Raw genomic sequence first — 25,171 nt, forward strand, 5'->3', positions numbered from 1 at the left:
TCAATCTGATCTAAAAAAAATCCCCAAATCGATGTGCATTAAAAAAAAAAATGAAGCCTGCAGATTTTACTTTCTCATAATTCATGATAAAAATAGTCCTAGTTATACCAATTGTCCTATGAATCAGGTCAAAATGATTCAACTAATAAATGCTCCCTACTGGGATGTTATGCTGAATATTTATAGTAAGCTTTACCAGTGTTCTTACAGAGGAAATAATTTATCACAAACTGTCAAACAGTTTAAAATAAAACAATCTATTCTACAGGAGCAAAACCTGCTGCCCCAAAATGTCTCTTTGGCATGTAGATTATTTTGAGCTGAAAACAACAGTACCAAAAAGACTCAGGAAGAAAACTTCAACCTTCCTCCCAGCTGCCTAAAATTATGTAGATAGAGCTGTCCAGGAAGGGAGCTATCATCATAGGTAACTATTGTATGAACTAGATGTGTAGACTGGGAGGAACCTAGCAAGGTCTCTTTGTTAAAATTTCTCTTGTCTCCATGTGGCCGAGAACACATTTGTTTACCAAGCATTTGCTTTCCCATCTCCACGTGAATTGCCTTCCTCCCCTTCCAGGTACCAAACCACTACCCCCAACACCCTTTTTTGCCTTTAGCTGAAGAGGGCTTTTAAGGTGAGGGCTGCAGCCATTTTGGTGAGTTACTCATTTTTCCTGAGTCTCTCCCACTGTATACATGTTATATATATATTTTTTTTTCTCCTGTTGATTTGTTTCAAATCAATTTAATTCTTAGACCAGCCTGAAGAATCAAGATGGGTAGGGGGAAATTTCTTCCTCCTCAACAAGAACAAATTCAGGATATTCCACTTCTAAAGTAAAGAATCCTTACCTAACAAAGGTTAAATCAATCTTCAGGTTATAATATGGGATCAAACTCTGCCTGAAAACAATTTAAAAGCAATGTAAATGCATTTCCTGTAAACTTGTGGCACATGTTTATTAGCATTATTTTGTAGCTTTAGCTCCATTAGTGATTATCACTCATTTGCATTAGAGAATTATGAGTCCAAGCCCCTCAGTCATCTTCTTGACTGAGATAAACACCTGAAAACAATTTCCTCAGGTTAAGCAGGGGTGTGTGTGACAGATTTGAAATTAACCCTCCTCCCCTTTAACAACTGTGGCTTGTCTTTTTCAGTATTTAAGTCACTTGAAAGGGTGATAAACGGGTTCAGGTTATGCAGTCTCAATTGCCAATTCCAGAGTAGTGGACAGAATCCTAACTGAATATTAATACAAATAACATATTTTGTTTTGTGATCTCCTAAGTTTAATAAAGAAAAAAATTAAAAAGGCAATAAATTAAAATTTGACTATTCAGTTTGTTTATGCATAAAGAAAAACTGAACTGGGTAATCAGTAAATGCACCTCATGGTGAATTTCACTACTAGTAATAAAAAGACCTCTTGGGTTGAATATTCTGTCTGTAAACAATCATAGTTAGAAATCATTTTTAAAATGCTTTCCTGGGATGTCTTCTATAGACATCTAGCTTTATTACTCATCTACTCGTTTTTTCAATTTAACTTTTTCAGTTTGTTTTCAGTTGGAATGACTTTTCAGAAAAGTAGAACCGGATAGAACACATCCGTAGTCACGTTGGAGAGAAGAGGGGATTGGGGTACGGAGGCTGAAAAAGGTACAGAGAAAACCAAGATTTCTCGCCCTCCTGTGCCCCTAGAAGAGCATCCCCAGCCTCCGCAGGACGACCCAGCAGGGGAGCCGGGCCGCCCCTCCCCCATGGTCTCCCCCTTCCCCCGGGGACTAAAGAAGGGGGACGGCGCGTTCTATTGGGGGTTACCGGGCCGGCGCCAGGCTGTGATTGGAAGCGCCCCCTTCAGGCACCCGCCAGAAACACAAGCGCTGCAGCAGTCGAGGGCTTTAGTTTTTTTACGTCCCCCGCCCCCTCCCCTCCGCACTCCATGCCGGGTCTCTCTCCAGCTCGCTTGGGCTCGTTCGCGCCGCGTGAGAGTTAGCAAAAACCTCGCAGCAGCCGCTGCCGCCTCCGCCTCCGCCTCGCCCCGGTTACCGCCCCAGCCTCTCCCCCTTCTCCCGAGCCCTCCGCTCCCGCCATGGGGCCAACATGGGGCTCCTAAATTGCCACCTTTTAGCTGCGCGCTCTCCGGCCAAAGTCCTCGAGGGCCGGTTATGGTTTACGGCGCTAGAGGGGCCAGCACAGAGGTAACGGGAAGGGGAAAGGACGGCTAATTGGGGGAAACAAGGCCAAACGATGAGTTTCCAAAAGGAGGACGGAGTGAGCAGCCTGTGCCAGAAGGCGCTGCATATCGTCACCGAGCTGTGCTTCGCGGGCCAGGTGGAGTGGGAGAAATGCTCAAGCATCTTCCCCACGGACAGGGGCAGCCAGGGCGGAAGTAGCACAGGTAATTGGGGGAGGGCTCCGCTCGCGACCTCCCAGTCGTCTGGGACCTGCGTCCTCTCGGCTCTAAGCTCCCGGGTCCTGAGCCTTCAGTGCGGCGCTGGCGCACCTTTGGGACGCCGCGCTTTCCTATCCTACCTCGCTCCTTCCTTCTGGTCAGCTCCTAGTGACTTCCAGCGTGGACTCTTCGGGTTTTGTCTCCTCGCCTCCATCTGCCCGGCTTCTTCCACTTCTCTGGTCCACTCCATACCCGCCGGCGCCGTCTCTCGCTCCCAGGCGCCTGCACCCCCTCTCTCTGAGCTTTCCCACGCCTCCGATCTCCCTCCCGGAGTGGAGGGGCGAGCGCGAGCGGCGTCCGACCATTAGCCGAGCGCTGCCCTCGGGGGCCATTCACCACCCGGACTCTGGTTGCCCTAGCTTGTCCTGCGGGTGGTGGGTCGCGGCTTGGGGAGGGGGCCAGGCGGAAGAATCCGGGCGTGGACGCAAAGAACCGCGTTGGAAATGGGGCTGCCTTGGCCCCCGAGAGCAGAAAGGATCCCTGTAGGGATAACCCGCGGCCGCAAGCTGTCTAGCATTTGACAGTGTGCAAAGCCCTTTAATACATATAACTTTATAGGGCTTCATGACGTTGGCCCAACAGCAGGGATTATGGATCCCATTTTTGACGCGACAGGTAAGGCTCAGTGCACATACAGATTTACGTGGAACAGAGGCAAAGGGTTATAAATCCTTTCTACACACGTGCTCATATACCCCCCAACACAGGCACCCTCTCTGCTCCTTCAAGAAACTTGGGGGGAAAAAACGGGGTGGGGTGGAGGAAACACATCGACCTTCAGAAATCTGGAGGTGGAAAGAAGTCTCAGGTGACAGATTTTTCTCAAAGGGGTGTGGGGAGCGTATCAGAGTCACTGTTTTGGTCATGCTTGGGGGAAAGGGTTTTTTACGACCTGCGCTATGTGCAGCCTGTTGTGCTGTTGACGCGGGCGAGATGGATTCCGGGAGTTGCTGGCCGCGTGGTTTTAAGAGTCCCTTGTGAGAGGGTCACTTGTTGCTTTGGGAGACGAACACTGGTTGGGGATTTTCGTCATCGGGCTGGAAGGTTATCATTCCTTCTGTAGGGTCTTGTTTCTTTCCCCGTACTTTCCCGTCATTTTAGTCACCTGACAGGGCTTCGTGGGTTGAGGGTAACCAAGGCAACAGGTAAGAGCTGGACCGTAGCTCAGTGTGGAACGTGAGGTGGAGAGCTCTGTGCTGGGGAGGAGGCAAAGAGGGCACAGTTAGTGATCCCCTCATCCATTACCACCAAAGACAAAGGGAGAGGGGATGGAGGTGGAGGAGAGATGTGGTTTAGTCTTTGCGTACCATTATTTAAGTGGAATATTTGCACTCTTAAAATTCTCTGATCTTGGCAATAGGAACCACGAGAGGCTTCTGTATGCCCTTGGCAGAACCTGAGGAGTTGTTGCTATTTGGGCCCTGGAGCGGAATGATACATAATTGCTTCTGTACATATTCTGGAAACGTAGACATTTTGTGAATTTTTATAAACACAACAGAGTCTTCCATTTGTTCATCAGGTGTTAAATTGCTAGGAATGTATGAAACTCAACTACTATTGGAAGGCACTGGGTGAACATTGTGTATATGCTTGTCTTGTGCATGGTAGCTAAGCATGAGATAAACACTCAAAATAGAGTGAACTTAAAATCCTGTGTGGTGAATGGATAAGTTGCTCTGAAATGTCTTTGATGATACACTTGCTAAAGATAAGACTAAGAGAAGGAGGTGAAGTGAAAGAAATGAAAGTATTTAAGTTTAAAGATCTGTACTTTGGTCATTTAACATTTGATACTGTGGATAAAACTACTGATTTCCACCACTACCCCTTGTGATCATACACCAAATAGTGGTTTCCTGGGTCTCAAATTGATTGATAATGAGGAAAATTTGAAGGTTGGAAAACAAACACTAGCTCTTAAATCTTTATAAATACACAATTATCAGCTTAAGGTAAAGCACAGTATATGAATTGTAGAAAGGGTTCTGAGCCCGTCCTAAGCACTACAAGAAGTAGTTGTAATCCTAATTCCTTTTGGACTTTCCCTTGGGAACAAAAAGTGGACAAAACATAGTCTAAAACAATTACATGGATATTTTTCTGCCCTTAGGGGAAAATATGTACTATTCAAATGGGGTATTCAATTTAATATATGAATATTTATTCAATGGCTGTCACTAGAAAAGACATCCTACTAGGTTGTGTATGAGATATAAAGATGCACAAGATTGCTTTACACTTTCCATTTGTAAATCTATGCAACAATTAGAAGTACAATACTTTAATCTGCAAATATACTCCCAATACCAATATATATCTATGAAACGGATCAAAGATTATTTACAAGTCTTTAATTATATTAATTAGCCACTCAGCTTCACTTTGTTCTTTAAAGTAAACTTTCTTATAACTTATGTACTTGTGTCCTTTATTAAAGATCCCTACGTAAACACACTTACAGTAGGCGAGCCTTCTACTCACCGTTTGTTTAAAGAGAAACACATTATTGGTAGGAGGACATGGACATCGAATGGTACAGTGGTTTTTTACTTTCAGCACTGCCCAGATGGTGTCAGTTATTCTAAGGTTGCAGTGACAATTGCAAGCTTCCAGATTGTGTATATTTTTAGATTCCTTCATATAAGTGTAGAGGCAGAGAAGTGCAGGTGTAGTCCTCCTTTAGTCTCCATGGGGGATTTGTTCTAGGAGCCCCCACAGATAACAAAATTTGTGATGCTCAAGTTCCTTATATAAAGTGATGTAGTATTTGCATGTAACCTACAGCACTTCCTCCCATATACTTTATATCATCTCTAGATTACTGTTAATACCTAAATCAATGTAAATGATTATGTAAATAGTTGTAAATACAATGTAAACAATGTAAATAGTAGGCTGTGTAACAAATTCAAGTTTTGGTTTTTTGAACTTCCTGGAATTTTTCTTTTTTTAAAAAATATTTTCAACCTGTGGTTGCTTGATCCCATGGATATGGAACATGGATACAGAGGGTTGACTGTAATCCTAAAGTTATTCTACCTTAAAGAAGTCATGAATCATATATATAAATAAGATATTCTCCTAATGTTTTTTTTAATGCCAGTAAGGAGCAGCTTCACCATTCTGTTTACCATTTACTACTACAGCAGTAACAGAAGCAGCAGCAGTGTTATTGCCTTGAGGATCAAGCAATTAAGTCGACAGATCCCATATTTTAGTAAACTTTACAAAAACTTAACTGCAGATGGCAACACTAGTTAATTTACTCTTTTGGAATAGTTTTTTTAGAGACATTATTGATGCCAACATTACTAGTAAACTGGAAAGTTCATCATGTGCTATTTTTTTAGAAAATCAGATTTTTGCAGTCTTTTTGCCACTGATTCTCCCTGTCCCCCTAAATAGATAGATCACCCACTAAATTCATTAATTTATTGATATAATAGAACTTAATGTTATAATGCTTAGGGAAAATACAAAACAATATATTGGCCTTAAATGTGATTTTTCATACATACTGTGATTGAATATACATAAGAGTTTTTGAACTTCATTTGAGTTCATTTCTGGTCAGTCTTTAATTGCTTCTCCATATCCAAATCCCTATGAGGTTTTAGGAAACTTTGTTGCTTGAAAAGCAGACCTCATAAATGCAGCTAATCAAACCCACTTAAGCTCATAGTCGCACCACAACTGTATAGACCTAACCATAATTTAAATATTTTAAATAAACATTTAATCCATTAATGTTATAAATTTTCACTTTTACTTTTAATTTAGTAGTAAAAATTCTAAAATAAACATTTAAACAAATTATTCTAAATTCATATGTGTGTTCTTCAATTTCTTAGATGTGGGAGCAAGTAGGTATTTATATGGCAAACACTTTCACTGAAGTTACTTGACTAATAAGAATGGTACTGGTACCATTAATTAAATGTTGTGCACAGTTGTTCAAGTTAATGTAAATGTAGAATTAACATACAATCACAGATTATAAATCATTTATAAATCATTTACTCAATTACGAATATATGTAAAGATTTCTCATTTGGAAACTCCATTCAGTTTTCTACCTCTGTGTGAATTCCCTGTCAACAAATTAGCCAATAAATTTGGCTAATTTAATACGATATTTGGTACTATACTTGATACCATATTTTATTGAATCTAAGATGCTATTGATTATAAGACACAACATTATTTTATATGATACCAAAAAAGGAAAAAGAAGGATGCAAATTAAATTATGCTTTCTTATCACATAGAATTTTTTATTTTATACTTATGGAAAAACTTCTAAAAGTTAGACATAAATTTTTAATATCATATATCACTCTTGTACAAATATAAAAAGGAAAGTATAAAAGACATATAGGTTAAAATAATTTAAAAATTAAAGTTTTGAGTCTGAATCTTCTGAATGGCTTTTTGATTGAGAATTGGTGATACCTTTGTTTATCCTCTCGTCATTGGACTCTTTGCCATCAAGAATGCTGTCAAGACTAGTAATGATGCACTTTTTTCCACGCAGGAATTCATAAGATATAAAATCTAGTGTTGTTGTGCTCTAAAGCTAGCTGTACAGTTATGTCGAATGTTGGCAATGTTGCCAAACCCATCTGACCCAACAAAAGTTTGGCTTATGAGGGTTACGGGTCTGTTTCGCTATTTTCTCCAGTATTTTCTTCCAAGCCAATTTAGACTCATTCTGCGACTTCTGATGCTGATGTATTTGCTTTAGCACATACACAGAGAAAACTATGACACACTTAATGGCTATTAGCAATTGTAACAAGCTTGTTATTCTTCATCCAGCTGTGTGGAACGTAGACATTAAGCTTGCCATCTTGGACTATAACGAGAAAGCAAAAACCTTTGAATAGAAAAGCAAAAATATGGAAGAAACCAGGATTCCAAACACCTGAAGCTGATGTATTTGCCCTGCTTTCTTATGCTGAGCCAATTAATTAAATGAGAGAGAAATAAACTTCTATCTTGTTTAAGTCAGTATTTTTTTGGTCCCTTATTATAGAAATCAGAATTATGCCCCATTATAATAATAACACCATATGAAGAGTATAAATAAGTTAACTTCACAGATAATTCCAAATTTTCATTTTAGAGGCAGCTTTCCTCAGCTTTCTCTGAATAAGAGTTGCTGGTTTGAGTTTTATTACCTCTTGTTCTCTGCAGAATGTTGTCATAAACATGGTCTGTCATCAGGCAAAAATGAGGACAACCAAAGAAACAAAAGACTTGGAATATACAAGAAATTATAATTTCTGATTAATTGAGAAATTACTTCTTTGTACATTTTGAGAAATTAAAAAACTAGAATTTTAAAATTTAAAAAAATGATGCAGAAAGACACAGATAAGATTATCAACTAAGGCAGTAGTAATTGGAATTGAGAGCATACAAATTGGCCTATGCTTTTCTGCATCGTAGCCATCTGCATGGTTAATAGGTAATTAGACCTAACAGTATTTACAATCCATAGTAATTAAGACCATGCAAATGTTAGACTTTAGCAAAGTTCTGTTTTACTAAAAGATTCTGAGGAATTAGCATTTTTTGGCTTATTCTATTTTCTGATGAGAGTGGTCTTTCCTGTTTTTTTCAGAGCAATGTCACTTTATTTTGAGATACTAAGACATGATAAAAGAGTAAGATCTTTATGGCTACAAATCAGTCAGAGATATAGAGTCAGCCAACCAGACAGATAGATAAGTAGATACATATCGGTGGAAGCAATAGTTATGCATATGTATGTAGTCAAATCAGAGTTTGAGCAATTTTAAACCTAATTATCTTTGAGTCTAATCTAATTTTTGAAATTTCATTTACTCTAATTTTACCAAGATCTAATTGGGTGAATGGCATATAATGGATTCTTTTTAATTATCCAGAGACATTAAAATTTTGAGCTAGAGAGATCCTACTCATCAAGCTTGCTCATTAAAATGGGCAATTTCAAAGTCTGTGTGAAGGCAAACCATTCATATTCATCACCCTGGCCTCAGAATGGTTGGCCCCTTTGCTCCAGTGATCTTCTCCTCCTCTCCACCTTACCTCATTTCTTTTATGATCATGCTCAAACACTAGTCATTATGTTAAACAGTACTATTTTAGAATTATAAATTTAAATATTCTGAGCCCCAACGAAGAGCTGCTATGCTTTTATCTTTCTCATTTGGAAACTCCATTCAGTTTTCTACCTCTGTGTGAATTCCCTGTCAACAAATATTGCATCATACTTACGATACATCATTTCATCATCGCAATCATTTTCTCCTTTGAGGTTTATCACATTCTCCTGGGAGGGTAGGGGGTGCTCATTCATGGATAAATTCATCTGCTTCTCTATTCCTACACCAAAGAAACAATATTTAGGAGGTTTTAAAACCAGGCAGACGAGTATCACTCTTAGTCTCCAATTTCAAAAGAACCCTCAATTCTGACCAGACATCCTTTGTTTTCCTATTCAATTTTCTCCTGTTCTCTAAAGTTCATATATCAGATTTTCCGCACTCTGTTTAAATATTCCAAATTATTCCCCAGTATCCCAAACTAACTGGCAGTTGACCCTAACTCTTACTTTGCAGAGAAAATTGTACTTAAAACAAGAATTCCCTTGTCTTCCTGCCTATACCTATAAACTTACCTGATTCCAGAACCATCCTCCTTTTCTTTTCTTTTTTTAACATCTCTATTGGAGTATAATCGCTTTACAATGGTGTGTTAGTTTCTGCTTTATAACAAAGTGAATCAGCTCTACATATACATATATCCCCATATCTCCTCCCTCTTGCGTCTCCCTCTCACATTTCTTATCGCACCCCTCTAGGTGGTCACAAAGCACCGAGCTGATCTCACTGTGCTATAGGGCTGCTTCTCACTAGCTATCTACTTTAGATTTGTTACTTTATATAAGTCCATGCCACCCGCTCACTTCATCACAGCTTACCCTTCCCCATCCCCGTATTCTCAAATCGATTCTCTACCTCTGCATCTTTATTCCTGTCCTGACCCTAGGTTCTTCAGAACCCCTTTTTTTTTTTTTTTAGATTCCATATTTATGTGTTAACATACAGTATTTATTTTTGTCTTTCTGACTTACTTCATTCTGTATGACAGTCTCTGGGTTCATCCACCTCACTACAAATAACTCAATTTCGTTTCTTTTTATGGCTGAGTAAAATTCCATTGTATATATGTGCCACATCCACTTTATCGATTCATCTGTCGATGGACACTTAGGTTGCTTCCATGTCCTGGCTATTGTAAATAGAGCTGCAATGAACATTGTGGTACATGACTCTTTTTGAATTATGTTTTTTTCAGGGTATATGCCCAGTAGTGGGACTGCTGGGTCATGTGGTAGTTCTATTTTTAGATTTTTAAGGAACCTCCATACTGTTCTCCATAGTGGCTGTATCAAATTACATTCCCACCAACAGTGCACTTTTCTCCACACCCTCTCCAGCATTTACTGTCTGTAGATTTTTTGATGATGGCCTTACTGACTGGTGTGAGGTGATACCTCATTGTAGTTTTGATTTGCATTTCTCTAATGATTAATGATGTTGAGCATTCTTTTATATGTTTGTTGGCAATCTGTATATCTTCTTTAGAGAAATGTCTGTTTAGGTCTTCTGCACATTTTTGGGTTGGGTTGTTTGTGTTTTTGATATTGAGCTGCATGAGCGGCTTATACATTTTGTAGATTCATCCTTTGTCAGTTGCTTCATTTGCAAATATTTTCTCCCATTCTGAGGGTTGTCTTTTCATCTTGTTTATGGTTTCCTTTGCTGTGCAGAAGCTTTTAAGTTTCATTAGGTCCCATTTGTTTATTTTTGTTTTTATTTCCATTTCTCTAGGAGGTGGGTCAAAAATGATCTTTCTGTGATTTATGTCATAGAGTGTTCTGCCTATGTTTCTGCTAAGACTTTCTGGCCTTACATTTAGGATTTTAATCCATTTAGAGTTTATTTTTGTGTATGGTGTTAGGGAGTGTTCTAATTTCATTCTTTAAATGTAGCTGCCCAGTTTTTCCAGCACCACTTATTGAAGAGACTGTCTTTTCTCCATTGTATATTCTTGCCTCCTTTATCAAAGATAAGGTGACCATATGTGCGTAGGTTTATCTCTGGGCTTTCTATCCTGTTCCATTGATCTATATTTCTGTTTTTGTGCCAGTACCATACTGTCTTGATTACTGTAGCATTGTAGTATAGTCTGAAGTCTGAGAGCCTGATTGCTCCAGCTCCATTCTTCTTTCTCAAGATTGCTTTGGCTATGTGGGGTCTTTTGTGTTTCCATACAAATTGTGAAATTTTTTGTTCCACTTCTGTGAAAAATGCCATTTGTAGTTTGATAGGGATTGCATTGAATCTGTAGATTGCTTTGGGTAGTATAGTCATTTTCACAATTTTGATTCTTCCAAGAACATGGTATATCTCTCCATCTGTTTGTATCATCTTTAATTTCTTTCAGCAGTGTCTTATAGTTTTCTGCATACAGGTCTTTTGTCTCCTTAGGTAGGTTTATTCCTAGGTATTTTGTTCTTTCTGTTGAAATGATAAATGGGAGTGTTTCCATAATTTCTCTTTCAGATTTTTCATTATTAGTGTATAGGAATGCAGGAGATTTCCTTGCATTAATTTTGTATCCTGCTACTTTACCAAATTCATTGATTAGCTCTAATAGTTTTCTGGTGACATCTTTCGAATACTTTATGTATAGTATCATGTCACCTGCACACAGTGAGAACTTTACCTCTTCTTTTCCGATTTGGATTCCTTTTCTTTCTTTTTCTTCTCTGATTGCTATAGCTAAAACTTCCAAAACTATGTTGAATAATAGTGGTGAGGGTGGACAACCTTGTCTTGTTCCTGATCTTAGAGGAAATGGTTTCAGTTTTTCACCATTGAGAACGATGTTGGCTTTGGGTTTGTCATATATGGCCTTTATTATGTTGAGGTAAGTTCCCTCTATGCCTACTTTCTGGAGGGTTTTTTTTATCATAAATGGGGTTAAATTTTGTCTAAACCTTTTTCTGCGTCTATTGAGATGATCATATGATTTTTCTCCTTCAACTTGTTAATATGGTTTATCACATTGATTGATTTGCACATATTGAAGAATCCTTGCATTCCTGGGATAAATCCCAATTGATCATGGTGTATGATCCTTTTAATGTGCTGTTGGATTCTGATTGCTAGTATTTTGTTGAGGAGTTTTGCATCTATGTTCATCAGTGATATTGTTGTGTAGTTTTCTTTTTCTGTGATATCTTTGTCTGGTTTTGGTATCAGTGTGGTCGTGGCCTTGTAGAATGAGTTTGGGAGTGTTCCTCCCTCTGTTATATTTTGGAAGAGTTTGAGAAGGACAGGTGTTAGCTCTTCTCTAAATGTTTGATAGAATTCACCTGTGAAGTCATCTGGTCTTGGGCTTTTGTTTGTTGGAAGATTTTTAATCACAGTCTCAATTTCAGTGCTTCTGATTGGTCTGTTTATATTTTCTATTTCTTCCTGGTTCAGTCTTGGAAGGTTGTGCTTTTTGAAGAATTTGTCCATTTCTTCCAGGTTGTCCATTTCATTAGCATATAGTTGCTTTTTGTAATCTCTCATGATTCTTTGTATTTCTGTAGTGTCCGTTGCTACCTCTCCTTTTTCATTTCTAATTCTATTGCTTTGAGTCTTCTCCCTTTTTTTCTTGATGAGTCTGGCTAATGGTTTGTCAGTTTTGTTTATCTTGTCACAGAACCAGCTTTTAGTTTTATTCATCTTTGCTCTTGTTTCCTTCATTTCTTTTTCATTTATTTCTGATCTAATCTTTATGATTTCTTTCCTTCTGCTAATTTTGGGGTTTTTTTGTTCTTCTTTCTCTAATTGCTTTAGGTGTAAGGTTAGGTTGTTTGTTTGAGATGTTTCTTGTTTCTTGAGGTAGGATTGTATTGCTATAAACTTCCCTCTTAGAACTGCTTTTGCTGAATTCCATAGGTTTTTTGTCATTTTGTTTTCATAGTCATTTGTTTCTAGGTTTTTTGATTTCCTCTTTGATTTCCTCAGTGATCTCTTGGTTATTAAGTAGTGTATTGTTTAGCCTACATGTGTTTGTATTTTTTCCATTTTTTTTCCTGTAATTGATATCTAGTCTCATAGCATTGTGGTCGTAAAAGATACTTGATACAATTTCAGTTTTCTTAAATTCACCAAGACTTGATTTGTGACCCAAGATATGATCTATCCTGGAGAATGTTCCATGAGCACTTGAGAAGAAATTGTATTCTGTTGTTTTTGGATGGAATATCCTATAAATATCAATTAGATTGGCCTTGTTTAATGTATCCTTTAAAGTTTGTGCTTCCTTATTTATTTTCATTTTAGTTGATCTGTCCATTGGTGAAAGTGGGGTGATAAAGTCCCCTACTATGATTGTGTTACTGTCAATTTCCCATTTTATGCCTCTTAGCATTTGTCTTATGTATTGAAGTGCTCCTATGTTGGTTGCATAAATATTTACCATTGTTATATCTTCTTCTTGGATTGATCCCTTGATCATTAGGTAGTGTCCTTCTTTGTCTCTTGTAGTAGTCTTTATTTTAGAGTCTATTTTTTCTGATATGAATATTGCTACTCCAGCTTTCTTTTGATTTCCATTTGCGTGGAATATCTTTTTCCATCCCCTCACTTTCAGTCTGTATGTATCCCTAGGTCTGAAGTTGGTCTCCTACAGACAGCATATATATGGGTCTTGTTTTTGTATCCATTCAGCCAGACTATGTCTATTGGTGGGAGCATTTAATCCACTTACATTTAATGTAGTTACCGATATGTATGTTCCTATTACCATTTTCATAATTGTTTTGGGTTTGTTATTGTAGATCTTTTCCTTCTCTTGTGTTTCCTGCCTAGAGAAGTTCCTTTAGCATTTGCTGTAAAGCTGGTATGGTCATGCAGAATTCTATTAGCTCTTGCTTTTCTCTAAGTTTTTTAATTTGTCCGTCGAATCTGAATGAGATCCTTGCTGGGTAGAGTAATCTTGGTTGTAATTTCTTCCCTTTCATCACTTTAAATATGTCTTGCCACTCCCTTCTGGCCTGCAGAGTTTCTGCTGAAAAATCAGCCATTAACCTTATGGGGATACCCTTGTATGTTATTTGTTGTATTTCCCTTGCTGCTTTTAATATTTTTTCTTTGTATTTAATTTTTGATAGTTTGATTAATATGTGTCTTGACATATTTCTTCTTGCATTTATCATGTATGGGACTCTCTGTGCTTCCTGCACTTGATTGACTATTTCCTTTCCCATATTAGGGAAGCTTTCAACTATAATCTCTTTAAATATTTTCTCAGTCCCTTTCTTTTTCTATTCTTCTTCTGGGACCCCTATAATTGGAATGTTGGTGCATTTAGTGTTGTCCCAGAGGTCTCTGAGGCTCTCTCCAATTCTTTTCATTCTGGTTTTCTTTATTCTGCTCTGCAGTAATTATTCCCACTATTTTATCTTCCAGGTCACTTATCCATTCTTCTGCCTCAGTTATTCTGCTATTGTTTCCTTCTAGAGAATTTTAAATTTCATTTATTGTGTTGTTCATCATTGTTTGTTTGCTCTTTAGTTCTTCTAGGTCCTTGTTAAACATTTCTTGTATTTTCTTCATTCCATTTCCAAGATTTTGGATACTCTTTATTAATTACTCTCAATACTTTTTCAGGTAGACTGCCCATTTCCTCGTCATTTGTTTGGTCTGGTGGGTTTTTACCTTGCTCATTTTCTGCTGTGTGTTTCTCTGTCTTCTCATGTGCTTACCTTACTGTGTTTGGGGTCCCCTTATTGCAGCTTGCAGGTTTGTAGTTCTTGTTGTTTTTGGTGTCTGCCCCTAGTGGCTAAGGTTTTTTCAGTGGGTTGTGTAGGCTTCCTGGGGAAGGGGACTAGTGCCTGTGTTCTCGTGGATGAGGCTGTGTCTTATGTTTCTGATAGGCAGGACCATGTCTGTTGGTGTGTTTTGGTGTGTCTGTGACCTTATTATGATTTTAGGCAACCTCTCTGCTAATGGGTGGTTTTGTGTTCCTGTCTTGCTAGTTGTTTGTCGTAGGATGTCTAGCACTGTAGCTTTCTGGTTGTTGAATGGAGCCTTAGCATTGAGATGGCTATCTCTGGGAGAGCTTTCACCATTTGATATTATGTGGATCTGGGAGGTCTCTGGTGGACCAATGTCTTGAACTCAGCTGTCCCACCTCAGAGGCACAGGCCTGACACCCTGCCAGAGCACCAAGACTCTGTCAGCTATGTGGCTCAGAAGAAAAGGGGGAAAGAAAGGAGGGAGGGAGGGAGGGAGGGAAGGGAAGGGAAGGGAAGGGAAGGGAAGGGAAGGGAAGGGAAAAGAAGGGAAGGGAAGGGAAGGGAAGGGAAAGGAAGGAAGGGAGGAAGAAAGGGAGGAGAAAAGGGAGAAATAAAGGGAGAAAGAAAGAAGAGAGAAACCAAACCAAAAACAAATCCACCAATGATAACAAGCACTAAAAAGAATAGTAAAAACAAAATAAAGAAAAAAGAAAAAACTGACAGACAGAACCCTAGGACAAATGGTAAAAGCAAAGCTATACAGACAAAATCACACAAAGAAGAATACACATACACACTTACAGAGAAAAAAAATTTTAAATATATGTATCTATATTTTAAAAAAATAAATAAATTTTAAAAAGGAAGAGAGCAACCAAATCACTAAACAAATCTACCAATGATAATAAACTCTAAATACTAAACTAAGATAAACATAAAACTGGGAACCAGTCAGTCACGTACAGCAAACCTCAAGTCTACAGTTGCTTCCAAAGTCTACCGCCTCAATTTTGGGATGGTTCATTGTCTATTCAGGTATTCCACAGATGCAAGGTACATCAAGTTGATTGTGGAGATTTAATCCGCTGCTCCTGAGGCTGCTGGGAGAAATTTCCCTTTGTCTTCTTTGTTTGTACAGCTCCTGGGGTTCAGCTTTGTACTGGCCCTGCCTCTGTGTATAGGTCAACTGAGGGCATCTGTTCCCGCCCAGACAGGACAGGGTTAAAGGAGCAGCTGATTAGGGAGCTCTGGCTCACTCAGGCTGGGGGGAAGGAGGGGTACAGTATGCGGGGCAGTCCTGTGGTGACAGAGGCCAGTGTGATATTGCAACAACCTGAGGTGCACTATGTGTTCTCCCGGGGAAGTTGTCCCTGGATCATGGGACCCTGGCAGTGGTGGGCTGCACAGGCTCCCAGGACGGGAGGTGCAATAGTGACCTGTGCTTGCACACAGGCTTCTTGGTGGCTGCTGCAGCAGCCTTAGATCTTCATGCCCATCTCTGGGGTCTGCGCTGATAGCCGCAGCTCGTGCCCTTCTCTGGAGCTCATTTAGGTGGCGCTCTGAGTCCCCTGTCCTCACGCACCCTGAAACAATGGTCTCTTGCCTCTTGGTCAGGTGCAGACTGTTTCCCAGACTCCCTCCTGGCTAGCTGTGGTGCATTAGCCCCCTTCAGGCTGTGTTCACACAGGCAACCCCAGTCCTCTCCCTGGGATCTGACCTCCAAAGCTGGAACCTCATCTCCCAGCCCCCACCCATCCCAGCAAGTGAGCAGAGAAGCCTCTCTGGCTGGTGAGTACTGGTTGGCAGTGATCCTCTGTGTGGTGATCTCTCTGCTTTGCCCTCTGCACCCCTGTTTCTGTGCTCTCCTCAGTGGCTCCAAAGTTCCCCCCACCAACCACCCCGTCTCCGCCAGTGAAGGGCCCTCCTAGTGTGTGGAAACTTTTCCTCCTTCTCGGCTCCCTCCCCAAGGTGCAGGTCTCATCCCTATTCTTTTGTCTCTGTTTTTTCTTTTTTCTTTTGCCCTACCCAGGTACGCGGGGAGTTTCTTGCCTTTTGGGAAGTCTGAGGTCTTCTGCCAGCATGCAGTAGGTGTTCTGTAGGAGTTGTTCCACATATAGATGTATTTCTGATGTATTTGTGGAGAGGAAGGTGATCTCCATGTCTTATTCCTCTGCCATCTTGAAGGTCTCCTGCCCATCCTTGTTTTCTTACAAAGGAAGACATGATCCAATCTTTTCACCTTTGCTTCAGACTCCACCCATGGTCACCTTTTATGAGACTTTACTATTAATTATTCATTCTGCTTAATTTTCTATCTCTTCTTGTCTACTGATTCCTTCCCATAAATTTTAAAATATGCTAAAATATTGCACATCCAAACATCATCAATTCCATGTGCTACTGTTTCCCTCTTCCCTAAATACAATGTCCTGAAGGAACTATCTACACTCACAGAATTCACATCCTCATTCCCATTCATTCATTAAACCACATTCATCTGTTTAAGTCTCTGCTTCAGTAGTCTCCTTGAATGCACTAAAGACCTACTTGTTAAAGTTAATGGATACTTACCAACCTTTGTTTTAATTGAACTTACTTTAACTTTTTATGCTGTTTACCACTTCTTAAAATATTCTCTAAACTTCTGTGAAAGCATATTGGCCTCATTTTTTTTCATACTTCTACTCTTTCCCAGTCTTCTATGCAGGCTCTTTGTTCTTTAAAGTTATCTTTCTTTTATTATCGGTGTCGTCAGGGATCTGTTAAGGGGCTTTTATCTTCTCTTTCATGGATTCAGATTCTACTATTTAAGAAAGTTCTTCAATTTTATCTTGAGTTGCAGTGACCAACAGCTTACTCAAAACTTCTATTTGCATGTTGGGTATGTACTCCAAACCCAGCACAGCCGAAGCTGAAGTCATTGTCTTCCTCACTTCAACAACCTGTTTGTCTCCCAGTGAATCACATTCTTGTCCTTCAATCTTCACACTCTTTCACTAGAGCCTTGATTTCCCAATGTGCTCTGTTTCCCATTTCAGCAACCCTTGTTCAGAACCACTATAATCTCTCATGTGGATGACTACTATAATCTGTTAACTATTTTTTCATCTTCTAGCTGGCCTCCACTCTTATCTTCTCCCTAGCCAGCAGGTTATTTCTGATATACATATTCAACCATTTCATACCTTGACTTAAAAATGTTCCTGGGACTACTTATTTGAATTTGAACTAAGTCCAAACTCATAACATCCTTCATGTCATAGCTAAATACTGAATCATAAAAACTCATTTTAAACATTTTGATGACTTTATAAATTCTCACAGATCCTCCCTTAATCTTTTGAAGAGTCAGATTCTTTTTTTATCTTGTTAAACAAATTTTGTTGAAAAAAAAATCATAAAGACCTAAGAATTAAACTATTGGTTTTGTTTTTAAATACTTTTAATAATTAGTCATAATTTCAATAATAAGCAACGTAAAAAGTGTGTAATACAATAAGCTTCTTTTTATAATTTTAGTTTTATTTTTCTCAATAAAATTCTAACTGATGCAACTTCTTTCACTTCTTGCTGTTGTGGGGAAATCTCTTCCCCCCTTGCTTTACATTTCTGGATGGAAGGAGCTACAAGATAGGATAATCATGGAATCTTGGCCTACCCCATCCCTAAGAAATGACTTACATGTTTCCCCCTTTTCTTTGAGTTATAACCTTGATATCCTCAGGAAACAAATATTCTCTACTCCTTTGTGTAGTAAATTTTATAGGGTCAAGTACCCATGGGGAACACATGTGGTTGTCCAGCCAGGACTGTGACTGTATGGGCTAGTCTAGTTAATTCAAGGTGATATATTAGCAAATCCACTTTCTAATGGACCTAAGCTGATATTCACTTTTTTTTTTTTAATTGCTACCTGCTTGAACTGTTTCTCTGAGCACAACTGAGTAGGAAAATAGAATGTTATTTATTAACTTCCTGAAACATTAATATTTACTTAGAAATTTTGGTCTCCATTATAAGCAAATTCACTCCTTTCAGTACTAAATAGCATTAGAAGATGTGTTTTTTTCACACAGTACTAAATAGCATTAGAAGTACTAAATGCATTCAGTACTAAATAGCATTAGAAGATGTGTTTCTCTTCTAACTAATCTGTGAATCACCATTCAATCCATACTCAATCCATACCTATGCCTCTTTTCCCCTAGGTACTCTTGTTTAAAGAAAAAAAATAGTTGACAATAGTAGCAACCTATTGTTGCACTTATGCAAATTATGATGCTAAATAATTTACATACATTTCCTTATATAAAACTCACAACATTTCTATGAAATAAATATAAATTCCCCCATTTTACTGAGACTCTTAAAGTCTAAACAATTTGTCCAAAGTCACACAGTGGTGGAGTTGACATTTTAACCCAGGTCTAAATGGTTTCACAGTATATTATACTATTTTCCTAGTATAAGAATTTCTACATATTCCCTGCATATCACTCAACTTTTAGCCATCTTGAAGTTCACAGACATTTGAGTGTCTTTTCAGATAATTCCCCAAATGTGTATTCAGTAACTCCATAAATATTTTTTGACCTTGTGATATATACTAGACACTAAAAATAAAAAGGTAAATAAAAGGAGTAAGTGTATTAGTAGGATGGGAGCATTTGGAGAAGCAAAATAAATAGATATCCACAATTCCTTGTCCACAATTATGAAACCTCCAAACCTCTGAAACCTGAAAATTATTTTGCAACTTGTCCAATTTGGGGACTTCCCTGGTGGCGTGGTGGTTAAGAATCTGCCTGCGAATGCAGGGGACACAGGTTCGATCCCTGGTCAGGGAAGATCCCACATGCCACAGACCAACTAAGCCCGTGCATCACAACTACTGAGCCTGCACTCTAGAGCTCACAAGCCACAATTACTGAAGCTTGCGCACCCCAGAGCCCGTGCACCACAACAACTGAGCCCACGTGCTGCAACTACTGAAGTCCACGGGCCTAGAGCCCAAGCTCTGCAACAAGAGAAGCCACCGCAATGAGAAGCCCGCACACTGCCGCGAAGAGTAGCCCCCCCTCACCGCAACTAGAAAAAGGCTGTGTGCAGCAAGGAAGACCCAAAGCAGCCAAAAATAAATAAAATTTTTAAAAAATTGTCCAATTTGGCACCAACACCTTACCTAAGTTGGCATTAAGTTGCTTACAGTCTTCAGTGATCCCACTCAGTGTGACTGATCCATACATTTCATTACATATATATTAATGTGTTTGGTTACTAGATGTTATCCCAGATAATGTATACCATACTACCTTTCCAATATCCAAAAGAAAATAATTTTTGAAACCATCATGTCCTAAGTGTTTGGGATAAAAGATTATAGGCCAATAAATTATTATTAGTGCTATGGTAGTGGGTGTGCTTTAAAGGCCCTTAGGGACAGAGGAGGCAGAGAGAGCTTCAGGGAAGAGGTACTACTGGATCTAATTTTTGAAGCATGAATACAAATTTGCCAGGCACCCAGACAGGAGGAAAAAACGCCCTGGAACTATTTGAAACAGTCCGAACAAAAATCGTGAGAGAGTAACTTGTGGTCAGGAGAAGGAGAATAGGTAGGAGAGTGGCAGAAGAATGAAGTTGGGTCAATAGCCAGGGGTCAAATCACAAAGACACTGTGGAATGCCATGCAAAGTTTAGATTTGACCAGATTGGGTAATTTGGAAGGATGTTAGGCTAAAAGAAGTAAGATGACCATTTACTAAGTTTCCAGAATATGACTTGATTCCCGCTGCTCTGGTACAGTTGATAGTACAGCCTTTCACTTTCAAAAGTGACTTGGTTTGGATGAAGTATTTTATGAACCACATTAGTGAGAAGGGAGAGGTGATATTGTGCATATATATTTAGTCTTCTTCCACAGTTCCTGGCACACAGCTCCCAAAACCCTTAGAATTTCCTTAGTGATGAGAGCCATGTCTTGTTAGGTTAATGAGGTGATTTTTGGACCCCACCTAAGGATGAGGGCTGTTTTCCAGAAGAATCAACCATGTGACTAGAGGGTTGGAACTTTCAGGACCACCCCTGCTGACCTCCTGAGAAGGGAAAGGGGCTGGAGGTTGAATCAGTCACCAGTGGCCAATTATTTACTTAATCATGCCAATGTAATGAAGCCTCTATAAAAACCAAGAAGGATGGGGTTTGAGAGCTTCTGGGTTGTACATGCAGAAATTTGAGAATATTGTGCTCTGAGCTTCCATGCCCTTTCCCCATACTTTGCCCTATGATCTCTTCCGTCTGGCTATTTCTGAGTTATATCCTTTTATAATAAACTGGTAATCCTTTTATAATATATCCTTATATATTTTTATAGTAAACTGGTAAAGAAATTAGTTTCCTGAGTTCTGTAAGCTGCTCTGGCAAATTGATCAAACCCAAGGAGGGGTCGTGGGAACCTCCAATTTTTTGCCGGTTGGTCAGAAAACTACAGATAACAACTTGGATTTGCTACTGGCATCGGAAGGGAGGGGGGCAGTTATGCAGGACTGAACCCTTAACCTGTGGAATCTAATGCTACCTCTGGTAGGCAGGTGTCAGAATTGAGTTGAACTGTAAGAACACCCAGTTGGTATCCAGAGAATTGTTAGTGGTGTGGGAATTCCGCCGCCCCCCACACACAAGTTGAAATTGGGTCAAAGAACCTAAAAACAGGGGGCATTTTCAGTTATAGACTGAAAACTGTTTCTGTCCTTTCCTCTATCCCACATTGTCCTGCAGTTTCCTTATATCTTGGCTTTGGCTCCAACTGAGTAGAAGTTAGCCACTGAAGAAGTTAACTGAGTTAAAATATCCAGAAAAATATAATGTAAGTGGAGCTGAAAATACAAGAAGGTTATGAAGCCATCATTGGCTTCCTCCATTTTAAAACTGTAGTTAATAATCAGGAAGCACATTCATTTTATAATTTTTCTCTTTCCTTCAAGGTATGGTGCTAATGGATAATTTTAAAATGTAAAAATAAACTACAAAATATAAAATATGATCACACATTCCTCACCAATGGAATATAAATGGAAAATATATTCAATGTAGCTTTAGCTAGCAATTGAAAAATAAAGGAAAATATTAGTGTCTATGTATCATAGCATGTCAAAATTAATTTTTATTCTTATAATTAAGTAGCAATAAAAACTTGGAATTATTTCAATTTCTTAATGGATTTCCATCAGCTACAAATTGAGAGTTTAACCAGAACCACTTTATCTCACTAATCAGAGAAATAAACAACCTATCATTTCCCCATCAGGTCAGTGAAAATTAAAATACAACAATATTTCTCTGAAATTGTAGGAACTAGTAAACTTATATGATGTTTTTTGTTAGTCAGTCTGGGGTTCTTTTTGGAAATACCTAGTAAAGCTAAATAATGTGCATAACATGTGACCCTGTGGTTCTATTTCTAGATATTTACTTTAGATAAATATTCACAAATATGCACAGGGACAAGAGTACAAGGATGCTCATTGTAACTATGTTGTAATAGCAAACAGTGGGCATAATCCAAATATCCATCATGATGAAGTATTATGGAATGCTGTGACATGAAGTTAGACCTCAAGTATTGTTGAATAAAAAAAAAGCAAACTGAATAAAGAAATATGCAGTAGCCATTTATATTAAAAAATTGTATTAAATAATTCTATATTTTATAGTTACTTAAGAGATATTTGTTTTTATTAGTGCTTGGGCTGGACAGACACACACCAAACTGGGGTTAGTGGTTGCTTTGTAGGAGGGGTGGGACCTCCTGGATTTACAATGGTGGTTAAAGGAAATTGGATTTATTCTTTAGTTTTCTAGGGCTGCCGTAATCAAGTACTACAGACTGGGTGGCTTAAACAACAGAACCTTATTCCTCAGAGTTTTGGAAGCTAGAAGTCTGAGATAAAGGTGTCAGGAGGGTTGATTTTTTTCTGAGTCCTCTTCTCTTTGTCTTGTCGATGGCTGCCTTCTCCCTGGGTCTTCACATGGTCTTCCTTCTGTGACTGTCTTTGTCTTCATCTGCTCTTCTTATAAGGACATCAATTATATTGGGTTAGGGCTCATCCATATGACCTAATTTTGCCTTAATTACTAATTTAAAAGCCTCTATCTCCAAATACACACTCTGAGGTACTGGGGTTTAGGACTTTAACTTATGAATTTGGAGGGGATGGAGGGACAGACACAATTAAGCGTATAACATATTTCTAACATCTTTATTTAAAACAAAGAAACAAAAGAAATTGGTTTCATATTTGGCACTGATGCTAAACAAAGTTGTAAAAGAAAAGTATAAGGTTATATAAATCTAGAAAAATTTCCCCTCATGGGAAATCTATTTGGTCTTCCAAACTTTAAGAGTGCTGTAACACCAGGTTGCTAACATTGGTTATTTTAGGAAGGTGAAAATGGAAGTGGGTAGGGGGATATTCTTAACATTTTTTAACGCTTTTACTTTTTAAAACAATTGCAGATGTGCAGAAAAATTTGGGAAAATACTACAGAGTTCCCATATTTCCCACACCCAGTTTCTCCTATTATTAACATTTTACATCAGTATGGTACATTTGTTACAGTTGATGAACTAATATTGATACACTGTTAACTAAAGTCCATACTTTATTCAGACTTCCTTAGTTTTTACCTAATGTCCCTTTTTTTTTTTTTTTTTTTTTTTTAACTCCAGGATTCCATCTAGGATACCACATTGCATTTAGTTGTCTCCTTAGTCTCTGGGTTATGACAGTTTCTCAGACTTCCTTTTTTTTGGACAACATTGGCGTTTTTTTTGTAGAATGTCCCTCTACTGGAATTTGTCTTCTGTTTTTCTCATGATTAGATTCAGGTTGTTGGTTTGGGGAGGAAGACCGCAAAGATAAAGTGCCATATTCATCACATCCTATCAAGGGTATTAACATGATTTGTCACTGTTGATGGTTCCCTTTGATCACCTGGGTGAGGTTAGTATTTTTCAGATTTCTTCTGTGTAAAGTTACATCATTTTTGCCCCTTTCCACACAAGTACTCTTTAGGAGAAAGTCACTTTGTGCATCCCACAGTTAAGGAGTGGAGAGCTATGCTCCACTTCCTTGAGGGCAGAATATCCACATAAATGTTTTGGCATGCTTTTGTATGAGAGATTTGTTTCTTCTCTGCCATTTGTTTATTTATACAATCATTAACTTTTTTTTTTACTATATCCCTTTTAATTATTTTACATAGTAAGCATATATTAATTTTGTAATTATTTTAATTTTAAAAAATTAATTAATTTACTTATTTTTGGCTGCATTGGGGTCTTCATTATTGTGCATGGGCTTTCTCTAGTTGCAGGGAGAGTGGGCTACTCTTCATTGCAGTGCATGGGCTTCTCATTGTGGTGGCTTCTCTTCTTGCAGAGCATGGGCTCTAGTAGCAAGAGCTTCAGTAGTTGTGGCACTCAGGCTCAGCAGTTGTGGCTCATGGGCTGTAGATACAGTCTCAGTAGTTGTAGCACACAAGCTTAGTTGCTCCGTGGCATGTGGGATCTTCCCAGACAAGGGCTTGAACCTGTGTCCCCTGCATTGACAGGCAGATTCTTAACCACTGCACCACCAGGGAAGTCCTTGTAATTATTTTTAAATAAGAATATTTTAAAGATACTTAGATAAGAAATCATCAACCAATTTTGGACTTTAGAAATTAGGAGCAGGAAAGCTTATTAGAAAGGACCTATGGAGTTTGAAACTACAAATAATTGTGTACCCATTCTCTATTAGTAATGTGTTATTCTCATTTACACCACAGAAAGCAGTTTATACAAATATTTAACATTACCTGCTTAGAGAGTAAAAAGGTTGCATCTTTAGATCCAACATGAAGCAAACAGAAGCCTTTCTAGTTGTATACAGTTTCAGAGCATCTTAAGCTTCATGACTTCAAGGCAGGTTGCATGTAGTTAACCTTCATTTTGCAAACTCTTGGAACGTTTGTACTATACTTGGAAATGATATGCACATATCATGCTTTTCTTGTATACAATTGGAAACTTTCTGGGAAATAAATTTTTGTCTCCTTTGAGAATTTCCAAACATAATTATTAATATTTCCTCCCTACAAAGATACTTAAAAGTAAATTTTTGAAACTCTAAATCAGCAAACTATTAATAATAACCATAATATCAAATTATCCCACTGTTGCTGCCCTATTACATATGCTGTCAATGACTTAATATTTCTTTACATTGTAATTTTTTCCAGATATTTCAGTCAGCCTGTTAGCAGTTGTTGTCAGCTTTTGTGGCCTGGCCTTGTTGGTTGTTTCACTTTTTGTCTTCTGGAAGTTGTGCTGGCCTTGCTGGAAGAGCAAACCTGTGACTTCCAATGTCAGTACCCTTCCACAGAGCATGTCAAGTGCTCCCACTGAAGTTTTTGAGACTGAAGAGAAAAAAGAGGTTAAAGAAAATGGAGAACCAGCACTAAAACCTATTGAACCTGCAATAAAAATCAGCCACACTTCCCCTGATATCACAGCAGAAGTCCAAACTGCTTTAACAGAACATTTAATTAAACACGCACGTGTGCAAAGACAAACTACTGAGCCTACATCTTCATCCCGGTAAGGAAAGATCAAATATATAAAACTATTGTGTGTGTGTGTGTGTGTGTGTGTGTGTGTGTGTGTGTGTGTGTTGTATGTGATTTTCTAAGAGAAAAACTGAGGTGGGAAAGGAGAAAAGAAAAGACAAACAGGAGAATGAGAAAGACACAGGAAACAGATAATAGAATAAGGAGGGAATTGGCAGGACAGAATAAATAGGGATGAAGAGAGAGAAAT

The 25,171-nt window shown here is 38.5% G+C and overlaps 1 protein-coding gene across 1 annotated transcript in view; it reads left to right on the forward strand.

Annotated features, from left to right (window-relative positions):
- Positions 1–1,929: 1,929 nt before the first annotated feature.
- The window catches only part of SYT10 (synaptotagmin 10), a 77,670-nt gene continuing 54,428 nt past the window's right edge, over positions 1,930–25,171 (forward strand). Inside the window, exons 1-2 of the mRNA XM_065887257.1 lie at positions 1,930–2,408; positions 24,595–24,952. Coding sequence (XP_065743329.1) covers positions 2,258–2,408; positions 24,595–24,952 — 509 coding nt within the window. The 5' untranslated portion in view covers positions 1,930–2,257. The remainder of the gene's footprint in view (positions 2,409–24,594; positions 24,953–25,171) is intronic.

This window comes from Phocoena phocoena, chromosome 11 (assembly GCF_963924675.1).
Source record: "Phocoena phocoena chromosome 11, mPhoPho1.1, whole genome shotgun sequence".
In the NCBI taxonomy this organism is placed as follows: Eukaryota; Metazoa; Chordata; class Mammalia; order Artiodactyla; family Phocoenidae; genus Phocoena; species Phocoena phocoena.